The sequence below is a fragment of the Rhagoletis pomonella genome, unplaced genomic scaffold (assembly GCF_013731165.1).
Source record: "Rhagoletis pomonella isolate Grant_MI unplaced genomic scaffold, Rhpom_1.0 Rhpom_scaffold_03667, whole genome shotgun sequence".
In the NCBI taxonomy this organism is placed as follows: Eukaryota; Metazoa; Arthropoda; class Insecta; order Diptera; family Tephritidae; genus Rhagoletis; species Rhagoletis pomonella.
Genome location: NW_023462219.1, coordinates 4,129 through 20,361, shown reverse-complemented (window position 1 = coordinate 20,361; position 16,233 = coordinate 4,129). Strand labels below are relative to the sequence as shown.

At 34.1% G+C, this 16,233-nt stretch overlaps 1 protein-coding gene across 1 annotated transcript; it reads right to left on the bottom strand.

The window, feature by feature from the left end:
• Nucleotides 1-1,139: 1,139 nt before the first annotated feature.
• Nucleotides 1,140-15,922, bottom strand: LOC118754302 (octopamine receptor beta-3R-like; the record flags this gene model as incomplete). Its single annotated transcript, XM_036489181.1, is given in 3 exon segments — nucleotides 1,140-1,238; nucleotides 14,420-15,256; nucleotides 15,810-15,922. Coding segments are annotated over 3 exon segments (1,049 nt in total), but the record flags the coding sequence as incomplete, so codon positions are not given.
• Nucleotides 15,923-16,233: the final 311 nt, after the last annotated feature.

The window sequence follows — 16,233 nt, the reverse complement described above, 5'->3', positions numbered from 1 at the left end:
AAATAAAATAAAATAAAATAAAATAAAATAAAATAAAATAAAATAAAGCAAAAAATAAACGTCGTGCCTAACGACAATCGAACCCGCACCTTCCGAAAGCTAACTAATGGGCCTTCAAATCTCCAACTTCAATCATATTTCTTTAAATCGGTGTATTTACGATGAAAAAATCAAAAATTAACTTGATTGTAAAAACCATTGTGCTTTTTGCTCAGTGTTTATACGCGTTTAAATTGTATAAAAAATCGCAAATTCGCTGGGGTTTAAAATTTCAAGGCTTTGAATAAAAAAATTTCGGTCACTAGGAAGTAAATTTGTCATAGACGAAGGGTCGGTTATTTTTAATAACTAGGCTAGCATTCTCAATACTGGACACCGAATTCGAAATTTCTGAATTTTGGACAAAAAACGATAAATAAAAAAATGCAATATAGTGGATAAGTTTAACCCAACGCAAATTTTATTGTTACACTAAAGTCGATGTTTAAAACATTGTTTAAAGTGACATCGATGAATTGTCAATTAAGAGATGTAAAAACTTTTTTTTTTTAATTAAGATCGAATCAAGGTCATACCGAGTGGTAGTGCTCCCCTCTATATACTCAGCCACAGCGGACATCCCATTTAGGTGGAAAAAATTATTAGCTGTTTCGCTAGATATCTCGGTCAATAAGGAATGACAGCTAAAGTTAAGAGGTCCACGATTTCAACTTCTACTTAATATAATTCACCTTATTATCCAAACTGCAATGACTTTTTTTAGAAGATTTGATATGCATATTTCTAAAGGATTTGCACACTATATGCATATCGAACGCTGAGTGCAGTCATCTCATAAAAATTTTTAAATATCGTCCTAGTTCTAAATTTGGTTTAAGGACACCCTATATTAAAATTCGTTTCAAAAGACCCACTCGCAACCGAAAATATGTATATAAATATGTACATATATTGAAAATATGTTGACTGGGGCGTTTTCCAATCGACTGCCGAGATCGGCCGATCTTCCACTCTAAACATCCACACAATTATATTGCAATAAAGTCAACTTTCCACTTTTTTTTGTCATTGCCCATTCACATGTGTTCTATGTTATTTCAAAAAGTAAAGGATTTTCTTCAATTGTATTTTGTACTTACCGTCCGGTTACTTGTACACTGAAGTTGAACGTCATGGCCATCACAGCCACCATTATGTCTGCCATGGCTAAAGATACTACAAAATAATTCGTTATAATTCTGTAAATAGATAAGAAGAAAAGGTATGTCAGTAAATTTTGAGAAAAGCCTAAAAAGAGTAAATAAGTGCATAATTTTTATTGAAAACATATTCATAATTATGCAAGAAAAATCTCGAGTTTCAAATTACACAAAAAGCGCCGAAATAAGTTAACTTAATTTGGAGTTGTGGATTACCAATCTGTACCTATACTGTTTCTCGAGATTAAGACAAGTTTTCGAAATATGCATTTGCAATTTATCGCTATTGAATTAATAAAAAATATTCCACTTAAAAAATCCTCCATAAACATCACTTTTCGATAGGCATAGTAGTTTCTGAGAAATTTATTAATCATTCCAGATTTTGTCTAATGAACAAATTATTAAACTTAACAGAGAAAAAATTAAAATAATAAAAAATTTTTTGTAAATTTTTTCATAAATAAATAAAAAAAAAGGATTGAATGGACAAATGAAAATGCGCAAGGATTTTGGAAAATGGAAAATGGGTAGGAAGGAGTGTACATATTTCATACCAAAAATCACTGCGCATTTTCATTGGACCTTTCGAAACTTTCTCTATTTATTCATCGATTTTCCTTGTTAGTAGCTTCATTTTTTGTAAAAGAACAGGTCTTTTCCACAATAAAAAAAAAAAATTAAAAAAATAAATCTCAGTTGAAGTTAAGTTTTTTTCATTCATCATTTAACTGAACTGGGGCAAAAAAATCTAAGTATTAAAAATATTTTTTTTATCTTTGCGAAAACTACCGTTACATGGTAAGCAGGAGTAGTTTTGCCCCTATCTGAAATAATATAGTTAGACTTAATGTGATAAAGTTGTATAGTTTTTGTATAGTGGGCGGTACCACGCCCATTTCCCAAAATTCCATAACAATGTTACTTCCTTTCAAGGGATTGTGAGTATTAATTTTGAGTAAACTAGCGCAATATAATTTCGACATATCGAAGTTTCAAGTATTTCGGAAATTTACCGTTAAGGGCGTAACTTTGGTCCGTTTTCAAAAATTTTCAAGGTCTTGCTTTTATCTGTCAAGTACAATAATTTTACTAAGTTTGGTACAAATTTAACGACCACATACAAATGTGGTCATAAGTGCCAATTTTCCAAAATATTGTTAGACATTTATTTTATATAAATTTTTCTTAAATAAGCTTTAGTAGTTATTGATTTATTGAAGACTTAGCATTCATCTAAATTACCGTTATATGGGCTGGGGCGTGGTTATTGTCCGATTTAAAAATTTTAAGGCTTTTAGTATGTTTTGCCAAGACCAATAATTGTGCCATGTTTGGGCGGAGTTGTTGGAGCGGTTACCAAGATATATACATGTAATCATAAGTGGGCGTGGCTATGCCAATTTTGCTTAAAATTATACTATTCTTATTTTTCGCCTAAAAAATAATTGTACCAAGTGTGAAATAAGAGTGAATAAGGTTCAGTAGTTACTAAAATATATTAGTTTCAGTGTTTCTGGAAACTACCGTTATATGGGAGGTAGATTGTGGTTATGATCCGATTTTACCCATTTTCAATACCATCTGTCGTACGTTGAAAAAAAGTACACGTACCAAGTTTCGTTAAGATATCTAAATTTTTACTCAAGTTATCGTGTGCATAGACAGACGGACAGAAAGTCAGCAATTTATCGTTTTTCTTTTTCATTCTGAGCATTTATTTATACATTTGTCTATATCTAACTCGTTTCTTTTTGGTTGTAACAAACAAACGTTATGTGAACAAAGTTAAATACCCTTGCGCTCGGGTATAAAAATGACCTGATCTCGTAATCTACGATCTTCTCTAACCGATTTTTGTGCCATTTCCACATGAAATTTGCCTTCAAAAATTTAATGCGCTATAACACTGCATATATTTATCTGAAAACTTTCTAATATATCTGAATAAAATATTTCAAGTTTTAATGAAAATTTTTTTAATTATTATATTTTTTTTTTTTTTTTGCAAAATCTGAAGCGCGCATTTGAATGTAGTTTATTATAGATATGTATAATGAGCTAGACTTTTTAAAACCAAATAACAAACATTATATAAAAAGAAAAGAAATATAGCCAAAACTGGTAAAAATACTAGTAAGTTTCAAGTTAATCTCTTAAAAAGAAACAAGATCGAACATGGGCTTAGAACCACCCACTTATCACTGCATAGGCTTATCTCGGTAACCGCATTATCGATTTCTACAAACCTGGGTTCAATTATTTAATTTCATCTAAAGTTCTGAACACATTGAAAACGACGAGCTACTGGCCACAGCTTCCAATTTGTTATCTTCATTATCTAAACGCTTTGTCGATGACGACATGATTGTTTTGAACGGGGCAGTCACGTCATGACTTTGTATGAGTTTGACATAAAAGAAGAGGAAGAACCTTATCTATCGCTAGAAAAATAGAAATAGATCAAAACTGGCCACAACCACAGTCTCCGCGTAGTCCGGTCGTCGCCAAAATAATTACCTGCATAAGAGTACGTCTAAAAATAATTTGACAGATGTGGTCCGTAGCTCATCGTTTTCATTGTGTTCGGGATATAACTGGGCATATCATAGAAAATATTTTGAATCGGCAAAAAAAAAAACCACCCCGGCTTATCATGTCATGTAAGGTAAGAGAGGTAAAAAAATAGATATTTATAACGTGGACCGGGTATATAAAGTTCGGTTTCACTTGAATTTATTTTCTTTACTTGTTATGTATAACATAGCTATAGTCACATATACATACATATATGCTTACATACATATATATGTTTGTAAGCAGAAGTAAAGTAAGCAAAGATATGTGCATAGTGAAATGGTAGTGTTGGCCTTTGCAAGTTTAGCATTTAAGACACCCATAACGACATGTCTAAGTTGGCTGTTTAATGTCTTGAAAAATGAAAAATGTGAAACAATGAAAAACTTAAGGACTAAATCGTTGAGAAGAAAGTTGCTTGAAGCTAAAATTCTTCACTCTCGAATGCGTTGTTAATGAGCTCATAAAAGTTAAATCAGTTGATAAGTGTACGTGTTGTAGCCTGTGGTAGGATATGATACGTATAGCGAGCACACTCGTTAAAATAGCACCTACGCAGAGCGCTCGTGCATAACCGTGTGCTCCACGCATCTATAAGTATTCTAAGGAACTGTGTAATATATGTGTATGTAATAATGTTAAGGCGACTGTAATATGCTGCTGTCTTTATGCGTTTTAAATCGGCGCTCTTACTTACTTGGCACTTTTATTGTGCTAAAAAAGTAACAAAAAAAAGGAACAGTCCAGCGCCTTCGTCTTGGTCTGCAGGCTGTATCGGAGATACAGCCGCTATATTTAAACGTAGAATACGTGGTATGGTTATTGATAACAATATCAATAGAAAAATCGATAAAAATATTGGTAACAAAACCAATAAAAATATCGATAAAAATATCGACAACAAAATCGATAAAAATATCGGTAACAAAGTCGATTATAATATCGATAGCAAAAACGATAAAAATATCGATAACAAAACCGATAAAAATATCGATATCAAAATCGATATAAATATGGATAACAAAATCGATAAATAATCTATAATAAAATCGATAACAAAATCGATTAAAGTGTCGATAACAAAATCGATAAAAATATCGATCATTATATCGATAAGAAACGGAAAATATCGATAGAAAAATAAATAACAAAATCGATCATTATATCGATAAGTTCCGAAAGTATCGATAACAAAATCGATAAAAATATCGATAACAAAACCGATGACAAAATCGATTAAAATGTCGATAACAAAATCGATAAAAATATCGATCATTATATCGATAAGTGAAAATATCGATAGCAAAATAAATAACAAAATCGATCATTATATCGATAAGTTCTGAAAATATCGATAACAAAATCTATAAAAATATCGATAACAAAATCGTTAGCAAAATCGATAACAAAATCGATAAAAATATCGATAACAAAACCAATAAAAATATCGATAACAAAATCGATAGTAAAATCGATAACAAAGTCGATAATAAAGAGATAACAAAATCGATAAAAATATCGATCATTATATCGATAAGTTCCAAAAATATCGATAGCAAAATCAATAACAATATCGATAAAAATTTCGATAACAAAATCGATAAAAAAACCAACAAAATATCGATTATATCGATAAGTCCCGAGAATCCCTAAAATCCCGAAATAGTTCCGAGATTGAGTCTCTGTGCCTTTATCTATATCCTTTTCTCTACAACTACCTTTATTTTAATCTTTCTTCCTCTATCTTCATCTATACTTTTATCGGTATCCTCATCCGCATCTTTTTCTTTATATTTATCTTTGTTTTTATTTTTATGTTTATCATATTCTTCATATACATATTCCCCTTCACCTTTGCACTTATACATATAAGTAAAGTCTTTAAATTTACCTTGGTCTTCATGTTTGCCTTTATCTTTACTCAACTTTGTTTTTGTGTTTATTTTTACCTTGGCCTTTATCCTTTTCTTTATCTATGTACGTCCTCACCTTTACTTTTATTCTTGGATTGGACTTTTTCTAAATGTTGTTTCACTTCGAAAAGTCTTCGCGTATTATGCATACATGTGTACATATATGTATGTACATATATAATATGTATGTACATATGTATGTATAGACATACATAGATTACTAAAAATAGAAACAGATCCACATTAACTGCAATCAACATATGTACGTATGTATGTATTTACATATGTACACACGCTGCGATTAGGTTATAAATAGCGCGCCTCTGTTTATCAAAAGCCGCATTACATACGCATACATACTTTTTGTCTCCTTCCCACACTTCCAACATATGCACGTGTTTGCAAAATGATGACGAGGTGATTTTGTATGGAAAATCATTTATGCCCATATATTTGAATAAAATAAACATATATAGAAGATATCAACCAATACTTCCCATATACCAAACGAAAGGAAAACTCTTGAATTTTTGACTAAAGAAAACAAAAACAAAATCATTCGAGCGGTTTTCGAGCATTTTGGTAATGAAAAAAATTTGCAAATTTTTTCAACAATTTTTTGCCTTAAAATGCTCAATATTTGTTAAATTTATATAAAATTTGTACCCGATAATATTTCTACTGCTCCAAAGAACCTATATCCCGAAAATGAAAGTTATATGTGCCAACAATAAGTTGCTAGAGCACTTTAAAGGCTCAAAATTGACCCCAAAATAAGGCAATGTTTACCGTTGTTTTTACGACAGAAACCGAATTGGTTATTTACCAAAATGAATCTGTCGACAGGTTTGGAATTTTATCTTTGAAACGCCACACTTTTCTTTGAAATCGCTTTATTAGTTCTCGTGCAATAAGCGTTTTTGTGAAGCTCTAAAAATTACAACTACAACATTTGAACATAGCCCCCATACCTTAAGGTAAGACGTATTCTACGTCAAAAAAAAACATGCTGCCATTACAAAAAAATATTTAATTGTGCCAACGTATTTGAAGGAGATTTCATAAGAAAAGTTAATAAAAGAAATCATAATAGGAAACGCATTCCCGATATTTACACGCGCAGCCAGTATAAGTCTTTTTTTCTTTCATTAAGGTTGGTACTGATACTCAAACGAGGTGAATGCGAAATGTCTAGTATGTAACGTATGTATTTATGTACGTAATCAGGCGCGTGTGCTGGCGTATTTACGGCATTAACTAATGATAAATTGACATTTGCTTGCTTTATATAAAATTTTAATTTGCTGCTCATTGGCTATAAGCGAAATATGTATGTGTGTATATACAAACATGCGTACACATACATACATATATGTATATACTAATAATCGCGCCACATAATGCATATATATTGAAAATCTTCCACTTGCTCTGATATGTGATTTATGGATTTTTTGTATTTTAAGCTTGATGAATTGAAAAAAAAATTATTTAATATTCCACATCCACTCCATTCCACTCTCTGTATAATTCTTCGGTTTGGAATTGTCATCTTATTTTATCTACATTGTAATAATAACAGTAAAAAAACTGTTCTACACATTTAATGAGAGGTTTAATTAACCATTACAATGAGTCGCTAACGGTTTTAAAAGTGAAATTTTTCTGAGTTAATAAATAAATTAATTTTATTTCGGATATTTACAACAAACTTGAATCTTGATAAGAGCATCGATAAATAGTCGATAACAAAATCGTTAAAAAAGTCGATAAATAATCGATACAAATCTATAAAAAATATCGGTTAAAATATCGATAACAAATTCAATAAAAATTTCGATAAACAAATCTATAATATTGATAACAAATTCAATAACAATGTCGATAAAAAATATCGATTACAAAACCGAAAACAAAATTGTTAAAAATATCGAAAAAAAATCCATAAAAACATCGATTTTTACATCAATCCGAAGATATAGATAACAAAATCGAAAAAAACTTCGATAACAAAACCGATAAAAATATCGATTATTATATCCACGTATCCCCAAAAACTTTAAAATCCCAAAATAGTTCCCAGGTTGAGTCTCTGTGTCTCTATCAATATCCTTTTGTCTATAATTACCTTTCTTTTAATCTTCTTCCTCTATCTTCATCTTTACTTTTATCGGTAAGCTCATCCTCATCTTTTTCTATATGTTTATCTTTGTTTATACTTTTATGTTTATCATTTTCTTCATTTGCATAAATATTTCCCTTCTCCTTTGCCCTTACACTATAAGTAAAGTGTTTAAATTTACCTTGGTCTTAATTTTTATACCCGAGCGCACTTGTGCACAAGGGTATTATAACTTTGTTCACATAACGGTTGTTTGTAACAGGCAAAACGAATTGAGATAGATATAGACAAATGTATACATAAATGATCAGAATGAAATGAGAAATCGATTAAGCGGTGACTGTCTGTCCGTCCGTCCGTCCGTCTGTGCACACGATAACTCCAGTAAAAATTGAGATATCTTAACGAAATTTGGTACGTGGACTTCTTTTGGGCATAGGACGGATGGTATTGAAAATGGGCGAAATCGGACAATAACCACGCTAACGGTAATTTTCAGAAATACGAAAAGTGCGATATTTTAGTAACTACTGAGGATAATTCACTCAAAATTGATATTTACAATGAGTTTTAGACGAAAAATAAGAATATTAAAAAATTTTGGCAAATGGGCGTAGCCACGCCTACTTATGGTTACATGTGTATATCTTGGTAACCGCGACACCAATTTCTTCCAAGCTTGGCACAATTGTTGGCCTTCGCATAACATACCAAATGGCCGAAAATGTTTAAAATCGGACCATAACCACGCCCACATCCCATATAACGGTAATTTAGAAAAATACGAAATCCTCGATAAATCAGTAAATATTAAAGCTAATTTATTCAAAATTGATGGTTGCAACACTTTTTTACCAAGAAATACGCTTATGATACAATTTTGGAAAATGGGCGTGGCACCGCCCACTTATGATCACATATATGTATCTCGCTAACCGTTCTAGCAATTTGAACCAAACTCGGTATGGTTATTGTGCTTGCCACATAAAAGCAAAGCGTTGAAAATTATTGAAATCGGACTAAAATTACGACTGCTTTTCATATAACGGTATATTTCAGAAATGCTTGAAACTGCAATATTTCGAAATTTAAGGACGCTAGTTTACTTAAAATTTATACACCCCGGCTTATCGTGTAGCGGTAGCTTTCGGAAAGGTGAAAAAACATATATTTAATACTTGCGCCGGGTATTTAATGTTCGGCTCCGCCCGAACTTAGACTTTCTTACTTGTTTCCTTTATCTTTACGCATGTTTGTTTTTGCTTTTATTTGTACCTTTGCTTGTATCCTTTTCTTTATATATGTACGTACTCGCCTTTACTTTTATTCTTGGATTGGTCTTTTTCTAAGTATTATTCTTTAACCTGCAAGTTTTTGTTAAATTAATACCATGTGCATAGCCCCCAGAAGCACTTATTTCTGTCCCAACCATTTCCGTGTGCAATTACCGTTGAATTTGCTAATTTACTCCCAACCAATTAACCGCCGCTAAAGAAGTTTCACTTAAAAAAACTGAATTATTTAAAAATTGATCACGAAAAATTAACATCATATTTTTTTGTTAGGATAAGAGTTGGCAGTTTCTGATAGTTTTAGAATCGGTAGATGGTGGGTAGTTTTCTAAGCATTCGTAATAAATCTCAAACAAATTATGACGGCATGTGTAAATATGCAGCCTGAAAGCATACATACATAGCTTGCAAATAAAAAAGTGGGGGAAATCAAAATTTATGTGTTCAGAAAAATATATTTATCTAACTATGTTATGTTGTTCGAATGAACAGAAACGCTGCTGCTCTGAAAGTTTTCAACGCAAGTCGTGATGCTGGAGACAGAGGTACCTCTACGTTGGAAAGACCAGGTGGAAGAGTACTTACCTTCACTTGGCATTTCCAGTTGGCGTCATTTGGCACAGAAGATAAATTACTGGCGTTCTGTTTTGGACTTAGCCAAAATCGCTTAGGCGGTTACAGCGCCAATAAAGAAGAAGAATAACTCTTTTCTGAGTGTGTAAAACAGCTAAATTGGTTTTTTGTTACCTATAATTTCTCTATTTGATTATCGAATTTTATGAATAATAGTCCCTTGTGGTCAGCTGATTAAATTAGGTCACATTTTGGTCAATTTTGGCAATTCTTCTGCTAATTTAATGTTTATATTTTTTTTTATAAAAGTCTAGCACATTACATAACCAGCAAAACATATATCCATATTTCAAACTTCGTACAAAAATTATAAAACTTCAACAAACTTTTACAATTACAGCCAAAAATTTTAAACTTTTATTCAGTTTTTAGTTATTAAATTTATAAGTGAAAATTTCAGAACGCTTGGAAATCGCGTTGATCGTCAATATTTATTTTAGCTGACGGTCTTGTGCATTTTCCTCCATAAAAAATTATTTGTCAAGCATACTTTACATGCGAAAATTACTGCAGTGCTAGCGAATTCCACAGCATCGAGTAGAAAATTCCATATTCCCAGAGGCGTTATAGATTTTCATAGTATTTTATACACTCAAAAGATCGACTGAAGCAAATTTAAAATTACGGAGCCATCATATTGGCAATTTTACGCTAATGCGGAATTACAGATACTACAATATTCGAATGTAGTTAGAAAAATTAAAGAACAGCAAAAACAAAAAAAAACAGCATAACGTAAACGGCTGTATTAATTATCCTTCATGCTGCTCACTGCCTACTTTTTTTTTCATTAGTACATACATATTTGTATACTCCTACCCAAGTTGCTAATACAGCAACAAAGTGAAGCCTCCCTTTGAATATTCCTGCTTAAACCATTATGCTACAGGCAACATCTCTAGTGTCTGCCTGCACGAATACAAGAAAGAGCCACTATGCTCGCGGCATACACAGTACATGCCTTCTTCAAAGCATTAGCCTCAAAGCTAACGAAGCAGTTATTTAGGCATCGAAGCGCATTTAAAGCGGTAGTGCAGCTTAACTAAATTAAATCTTTGCTCCTCCGTAAGCTTTGATAAGCTTGAAATTATCTTTTTTGTTTTACACAATTAATAGAATTTCTCTTCAAATTCTTTAGCATTGAGATTGCATAAGAAATTGCTTTAGCAGCCATTTCGCGCTTATATACTTATATGTGTGTTGTCTGTGTTTATATGAGCTCCAGTTTCGTTAATTAACGTCTATTTGTTTGGGAAGCGGTCATCTGTAGCACTCACTTGAACGGCAACAAATTTAAAATGGGATGTGCTTAAATTTAATTAAATATTGTGAAGATTATGCACAGGATACTAATAGCTATCCCATTGATGGATTAAGTTGGGGTAAAAAGTCGATCCACCACCCAATAGGCTCGTTTTCTTAAATAACTTCCATCTCCTGGAAGACAACTAGAGTTCTCATTTGACCATTCCTAAGTAAATATAATAAATTTATTACTTGTAAATTGACGCATCGGACAAAACTTAAAAGCTAAGTCGAATGTGCCAGGCAAAGTTCCGACACCTTGTAAATAGTCAAAAATAGTGCCGGTGGTGTCTGTAGAAATATACCAAGTCAGAGTAAATAATCCCAAATAATGGATGTGAAGTTTAGATATGACCCTGAGCCAAAAAATTAAAGTAACCCATATTAATATGCAGGAAAACCTCCAAGTGACATCCTGCCATGTAAAAGCTTCTCCTAAAACCTAGTTGTTCCGCGCAGTGAGGCGGATGTAGCTATTGGCCTAATTTAGGAGCCCTAGATTAAGAAAGTGACAGCAAAGCGGTTTTCACATGAGTTGATTTTAGAGGCGATTAGTTTGATCTTGCCTTGTTCAAACCGAGGATTTTAGAGTATCATATAGCCCAGCAATGTACATATGTGGACATGGGCGTGCGCAGAACATAACTTGGGAGGCCTGAGATTTTTTGTAATATAAATTTTATTAGAACTGTTAAAATATAGATACCTAGATATTTATAATAAATCACCTCATTAATTTCTCTCTTTTTAGTAGTAGTAGTAATTGTAGTAGTAGATTGGCGCTTTCACATATGTTAGTGTTTGGCCGAGCTTCTCCTCCGACTTGTGGCGTGCGCCTTGATGTTGTCACACAAAGCGGAGGGACCTACAGTTTTACGCCGACTCCGATCGGCGATTGTATTTTTATGAGAAGCAGTTTTTCATGGCACAAACACACTCCGAGGTTTGCCATTGCCTGCCGAGGGACTCAAAAAAAAGGAAGCAGATATCCTCGGCATATTTGTTTTTATGATTGCGATAATTCTATCGGAAAGGTGGCACTTCAGGAGTAGCCCCATACTAATTTGGTTTGGATCCCATCGTTTGATCATGCAGAAATTAACGGTACTTCTAAATGTTTATATGAGCATATTTTCAGCCGTCTAGTTACGTAGAAAAAAGGAAATAAAGGAAAAAGTACATAAACAGGCGCTTAAAGAGTACATTTGAAGGAAATAACATCTGCTCATAAGATCTGGTTCTGCACGGTCCATAATTGTTAAAAGTTTAAATGAAAATACGAATTTTTGAAAATAGCGTTCGTGAAAGTACCAATACTTAATAACCTTGCAATTTGCTAAAAATTTCCAGTTATTTGGATTTTATTTAACACTTAAACTGAAAATATCACAAAATTCGAATTGGCTCAATTTACACGCACTTTTCATGTCAAATTACTTTCTTAACATATGTTGACTTTGAAAGAGCGAAAGTGTCGTTTCATGTGTCAACTGCATATAAATTGGCATTCACCATAAAATCTTAATCTATTTGCTATAAAAAGGCATTACAGAAGTCCGTTTTTGAAAAATCAATGGCTTTTGTGTATGGGGCAGTCAGTCCAGGGCACAGTGGACGCTAAGCATACGTAAACCTAAATTAAAAAAAAAGGAAAACAAACTTAGTAGAAAATATTAAAACTAATAATTGTTTTACCATTTTTTTGATGTAAATGGCCGATATGGTTGATTAAAAATCATTAAATTTTCGGTTACAATTTATTTTTGTTAAGGAAAAAAGCGCCAACCTGCTGTTTATAAACACATTTTATAAGACTAAGAGCCAAATTCGCAGTGCGTAGTTAACTCAGCATCGGCAGTTAATTACAGATTTTTGCATTGAAAATCTGTGGCAATTGTGAAATATTAATAATAACAATAATTGAAAATACTGGCATTGAGCCACGATTACTCTTGACCTTAAATGAATTGTCCTTCGAAAAATATATGCAAAATCCAGCGCAATTAAAAAAAAAGGTGTGTATGTTTTATTATTCTAATAATTCAGGAAGCTGAAACGGCCAAAATATACTTAAGGGGTTCGCAAGGTACCATAAGAGGCATATTACGAATCTGCACGCGGTTAAGAAATGGTCGGTTGGGATTTCAAATCCACTAAAAATTTAATTAACCGGTAAAAACTTTACGATACAAGACAATAAGATACTTACGGCACCCTATGAACCAACTTAATATTTTCCCAAATCAATAACATAAATAAATAATAAAACATGAAGTAAAGCTTTTCTCTAGACGCTTCCGCTCTTCTCGGTTTCGCGTTATGTATAAACTGGGAACTTCATAAATGCGTTCCAAAATAGTACAAAAAAAGGAATTACGAAATTTAAAGCCAGATTCAGTCGGTCTTGCTGTTCTTCCTTCATAGCACTCAACTATGCGCAGTTAAGTCTTCTTGAAAGAACACCTCAATACATATAGCTCTAATAACGAGAGCAAATGGTATTTGGGCAAATTCCGCCAGCGATAATAGATTAGTCCCGTGTTGTATTCGGGATCCAATTGCTCAAGGTTGGATCGTGCTTCGATCTAAAAGCAATCAGCTGCTGGACTCGGTAGTGAGAGGGGAAAAAAACCTGTATACGCTTACAATGGCTTCTTTCCCTTAAAAGTCCAAGGTCCATATGGCATAATCCTTGCAATGCTTCAGGCCACCATCTTTTTGTGTTACGATCCATAAAAGCTGGAGAAGGATAAAAGTAGTATTTGTACAAAAGCCAGAAAGTAAAAACTGCGAAACAGTAAACTACGAGTACCATAGACTAGAGCTTCCTATAATGGGTTCCGCGGAACCCAAGAGTTCTGTAGAAAAGTCACCGGGGCTCCGTAAAATGAATTTTCGTCTGATTAAGCACGACGCACTACGGTTCCTGAGCGGAAAAAATGCAAAATGATGAAAACCTGAAAAACATTTTTTTCATATTTTGTCTAATTAGCAAATTACTTGGGACTGAATCGAACTTCTTTGAATGCTATAACCTTCTTCAAAAAAAATCGGAGAATTTTTTTTTGTTGGTAATGGATATTTTTGAATAAATTTAATAAATGTTTGATTTATATGTTCTTACGCTGTGTAAAAATGCTTAAATGTAAATGTAGAAAATTATATTTCTATTAGAATTTGATTAACAAAAATTGATACAAACACTTAGTCGTGAATTTTCGTAATATTTTATCCTTAGACAATCTTATAGAACCGTAGATAATAGATGTTCAACTTTGTATGAAAAGTTGTTAACCAATATTGTAATATACATACATATTCAACACATTGATAAGTTATGAAATATATAAACAAATCGCGAAAAAAGTCTTCACTTACCTTAATTTCCTAACCCGCATCACAGAGATAATGACAAGGAGATTTCCGAAAATGGCGGCAATAATGATGAACAGCATCAGCGATGCCTTCAGTACCAGCAATACAACATCGAACCACTCGCTGCTACTCGTGCTGGCACCATCAACACCTTCCACGCCGTCGACGCCAGCCTCCTCAGACAGCGAACCATTGGCCGTTGTTGTGACAGCAGTCATTGTGACACTAGCCACGCCCAACAACGCCGAGGTCGCATTGGCATCCAACTGCGACAGCATGCCACTATCCAGTACAGCCTGTGACTGCGGTATCAGATGCTTGACGGCGATGCCATGATGATGTGGTTGGGTATGCGTCGATACGGCGGCTGCAACTGCAACACTGGTATGCAGAAGCGCCGCCGCAAAAGCGGTGCTAAGATTGAAGCCCAAGCTGGGCGCGCGCGGGCGTGGTGATGACACTGGAGCCATTGTTGGCGTTGTTGCTATTGTAGCCCGTCGTCGACACTGGTGTTGCTGTGTTCTGATTGCATCTATTGCAGCTGTTGGTGATGCGGGCGTTAATCGTGGCGGTGGCGGTGGTGGTGTTGTGGTTGCTGTGCGCGACACTGCGGCTGCTGTGGCAAGTTGCGACGGCGCTGCTAATGTAATCGTTGGCGCAGTTGCTGGTATTGCAGTTGCTGGTGTTGTAGCTGCTGCTGCAGTTGGTAGTGTTGCGTGTTGATAGTCTATAGTTTTTGGCTGCGTTGAGTCGGCATAATTTGCCGATTTGCTGATGGCAGCTGTCGCTGCAGCCAGCTCGTCGGCTGTTGCAATTGCTGGTGTTGCCGCTGCCGTCCGACTACATTTTCGTGGTTCAAGTTCACTGCACAGAATTCGTCTTTTTCGGCGTTTCGCGGATGCGTTTGTAGTTCTTTGCACTTTGGCGCTAACTATTTGAATTGTTTTGGTTGTTGTTGTATTTGTATTAGTTGTTGTTTGTTGTGTTGTGTTGGAGCCTTTAAGGTGCATTGTACTCAATGGAAGAGTAGCAAGAGTATTGGTAGACATTATGAGTGATGTTGGTTTTGCACTTAGCTTTTTATTTTAAATTATATATGTGCATTTATATTTCTCTTATATTTCTTTAGTATATTTTCCACATCACTTTTTGCAAACATTTGCAGTTTAGTTTTTTTGTGATTTTAATAATTTTTTCATTTCATTGCACTAACAAACATTGAGCTCGCTTGCCTTGGTATAAACCTGCAAATTAAGATTTTTTCTATTGGAAGACTTTTCGAAAATATTTATTTTTCAAAAATATTTCTTTCGCCGCCACTTGGACTCGTCCCATTGCTTGGCGACGACACCACAAACACTTTCCGTTATAGCGCGTGAGTTACGTACTCTACGTCCCGAACTGTACTGCGGACATATTGGCGGAAAGCGGTCCATCGACCGTCGACCGTCGACCGTGCACCGTCGGCTTGTCCCCGCCGTTGTCACACGTCACCAGCACAGCCATTCGCGCCGAAGCGCCCTCACCATCATTTCAATCGTCAAAAGCGACCATCAACAACACCAACGCCAAAAATGCTTTGGATATTAATTGCTGTGGTTGTTGTCTCTGTTATTGGCTATTTGTGTGTTTCGTTGTCGGTGTGTCGATGTTGTTGTTTGTAGCTGTCATTGTCGCCATCACCTTCACCGCGAACGTGGCAAAATTGCGGCTAGGCTAGGCTAGGCGCTGGATGTACTTTGTTGGCTGTGTTGTGTCTTGTGTTGTTGTTATTGTTGTCTATATATTTGCTTTATGTTCTTGAGATGTTATGGGGT